The sequence below is a fragment of the Gloeophyllum trabeum genome (assembly GCF_000344685.1).
Source record: "Gloeophyllum trabeum ATCC 11539 unplaced genomic scaffold GLOTRscaffold_00012, whole genome shotgun sequence".
NCBI lineage: Eukaryota > Fungi > Basidiomycota > Agaricomycetes > Gloeophyllales > Gloeophyllaceae > Gloeophyllum > Gloeophyllum trabeum.
Genome location: NW_006920421.1, coordinates 74,093 through 77,082, shown reverse-complemented (window position 1 = coordinate 77,082; position 2,990 = coordinate 74,093). Strand labels below are relative to the sequence as shown.

Genomic DNA, 2,990 nt, shown 5'->3' with positions numbered 1-2,990 from the left:
CCCTTGTTACCAAGCCACAATCCTATAATAAGCACAATAATCAGTGGACGGTACGTTGGCTCACTTCCCTTACTGATTCTTGCCCGCGCCACACGTGTCGCTCACGTCGTATCGCAACCACAGCGCCACTCCAGTCACGATGAACAAACCGTCCTTCAGCTCCATTCCGCCGGAGCTTATGGCCAAAGTGGCCGACGACGTGGTGGCCGACTTGGACGCCACAACGCCCGACCCCGCCACCCGACAGTCTCAGATTGTTTCCTTAACCCACATCTGCGGCAGGTGGAGGGAACAGCTTGTGAACAACCGGAAGTATTGGACGGCCATATTCATTCAAACGGTCGGCAGTCTGAAGGACCTCATCGCTCGCTCCCGCAACGCCACATTGACAATCGCCGGATCGCTTGACGACAACGACGGTGGCAACGACGTCGAGGATCGCCGCAAAGACAACAAGGAGAAACTAGGCGTGGTGATGGGCGTCCGCTCCCGGCTTCGGTCCCTCTGTATTTCGGTCTCGTCCACGGTTTTGGGTAGCGTCGTCGGACAGGTACAAGGTACATCGCCCATCCTGGAGGAGCTGCAAATCAGCGTCACGGGTGCTTTCGGTGCGGCGAACCTGACTCCTTTCACGTCCCCGGTCTTGCGGCGTCTACGGCTTAGTGGCCTCGACAGCCTGAATGACTTCAGGATGCTCTTCACGCCGATGTTGACTGAACTGCATATCACTGCTGTCAGAACGGCTATGACGACGTTGGATATACGGCAGGTCTTACGTGGTCTACCCAACCTTACGGACCTTAAGCTTAGTCTGGATCTCAGACCTATCCCGATCAACCCTGGAGTTGTGATCCAACTCGACAGGGTACCACTCCCCTCCCTGCGGACCCTATCCATCGATCTCTATGGCCTCCGCGACGCGAAACTGCTGCGCGACATGGTCATGCCGCAGCTAGAGTACGCCTACGTGCAGGTCCACGACTTCGACTATCTGGAGCAGATCATAGCGTGCATGCAGGGCGTTATCGACGGGATCGGCTCTACCCAGGTGCACCGCGGCTGCACCATGTATAACCCGAACCCCACGAGCCTCTATTGTATGCTGGCTCAGGATCCGATCACCGCGACGTGGCAATCGCAGACCACTGGGCTCTGTCTTGTGTTCGAAGGCTACGACTACGATGAAGAGGCCCGGATCCTGGACGCATTGCGCCCACGACTGCAACCATATCTGCCGGCGGTCAAACACTTGACCATAGAAGACGGTCGGGCATATGTGGAGCGATCTGTCGTGGCTTGGCGACGGCTCTTCAGTCTCATGCCAGGCGTGACCGACCTATGCGTCTCCGGTAGGTATACATCAACTCTCCCTGCCGGCCTCTATGCCGTTGATGGGTCGGGCGAGCCGACGGAGCCGCTGTTTCCGAAGCTGCAAACGCTGCACCTGGAATCAGTGTGGTTCCGCGATTCTTGGAGGCAGATCTTTGGGGTGGTCGACTTCGTCGATCGCTTCGTTAAGCCCTATCAGCGTCTGGATTGTCCAGAACACATAAAAGAACTTACTATAACCGGAGGAATCAACATCTTAGCCAGAGACATTGACGTCCTCTGGCATATCTTCAATATCGTCAAGTGGGATGGTGTGGAGGCGAAGGATGCCTCCCATGACGATATCGAACAGTGGTACGTTTCTCCGGAAGAGGATGTGGAGGAGAGGAGGCAAGAGGAGGCGGAAGAACCCAACTATGAGGCTGATGACGAGGAAGAGGAGTTCGGCGAAATCCACGGAGGGGAACGAAGAGAGCTTCAATGCGACGCCGTTAGCGAGGAAGGGGACAATGACAGTGCATCCGAAGCGCGAGAGGAGGTTGGGGCAAGCGAGAACTGAAGGCCGAGCATAGCACCTATTTATGTGTGGGCGCGCCAAGGGAGTAGCGGCCAATTTTTCTTTTCTACAATCGTGGGTCCTCCTGTAGTTGGAAATTGTATTTTATATCTGGGTACCGCGCTAGAACGTGAACAGAAAATATTAGTCGTCACCTATACGATCAGAAAGCAGAACCGGATATCGCCGGGAGGTATACCTCGACCCTGCCTACAGGTCTCTATGCCATCGGTGGGTCAGGCGAACCGACGGATCCGTTGTTTCCGAAGCTGGAAACACTCCACTTAGAATCGGTCTGGTTTCGAGACCCATGGAGAACGATCCTGGACGTGGGCGACTTCTTCAGGCGTTTCTTGAAGCCCTATCAGCGCTCGGGTTGTCCCAAGCATAAAATAGCACTTACCATAAGCGGGGGAATCAATATCGTCGCCACAGATATTGAAGTCCTCCGGAAGACCTTCGGACTCGTCGAGTGGGACGGCCTGGAGAAAGGGGATGATTCGCATGAAGAGGATGACCAGTGGTACATCCCAGAAGAAGATGTGGACGAGAGGAGAATAGCGGAGGCGGAAGAAAGGGATTACAAGGCTGACGACGAAGCAGATGAGCTAAGCGAAGACGATGGAGATGAGTGACGGAGACTTCGTTGTTGCGACGCCGATGAGCAAGAAGAGGGTAATGAGAGTGTCTTGGAGGCGCGAGAGGAGGTGGGGGTAACCGACAACTGAAAGTGTAAAGCATACTTATTTGGGCGGGGTGCACCCAGGGGGGTTAGCAGTCACTTTTCCTTATTTCCAATCGTGAGCCCGCTTGTAGTTGGTTAATGTATTTACACCTGGGTACCGCGCTAGACTGAGGACGAGATCGGTGCAAATATCAGTCGTCACTGCACAATCAGAAGAAAGAATCGCATGAAAATTTGGTGTAACGAGCTAGCTACCATCATATTCTGAAGCCGGATGCCTCTCGGTAAAAGCAAGTCGTGCGTGCTGAGTTACACGATCTTCGACCATCACATGGAGCTCGCTGAAGTGTCCCTGATGGCACTCGCCCACCACGTCGACCTCGGCATTAACGGGTGAATATCATCAGGGGAAACGCGAGA

General features: G+C 54.6%; 1 protein-coding gene across 1 annotated transcript; it reads left to right on the top strand.

Annotated features, from left to right (window-relative positions):
- Positions 1–432: 432 nt before the first annotated feature.
- On the top strand, positions 433–928 carry GLOTRDRAFT_100940 (uncharacterized protein). The gene is made up of 2 exons (XM_007870559.1): positions 433–718; positions 777–928. Exons 1-2 carry the CDS (start codon positions 476–478, stop codon positions 849–851), a joined length of 318 nt encoding a protein of 105 aa, XP_007868750.1. The 5' UTR covers positions 433–475; the 3' UTR covers positions 852–928.
- The last annotated feature ends 2,062 nt before the right edge of the window (positions 929–2,990 follow it).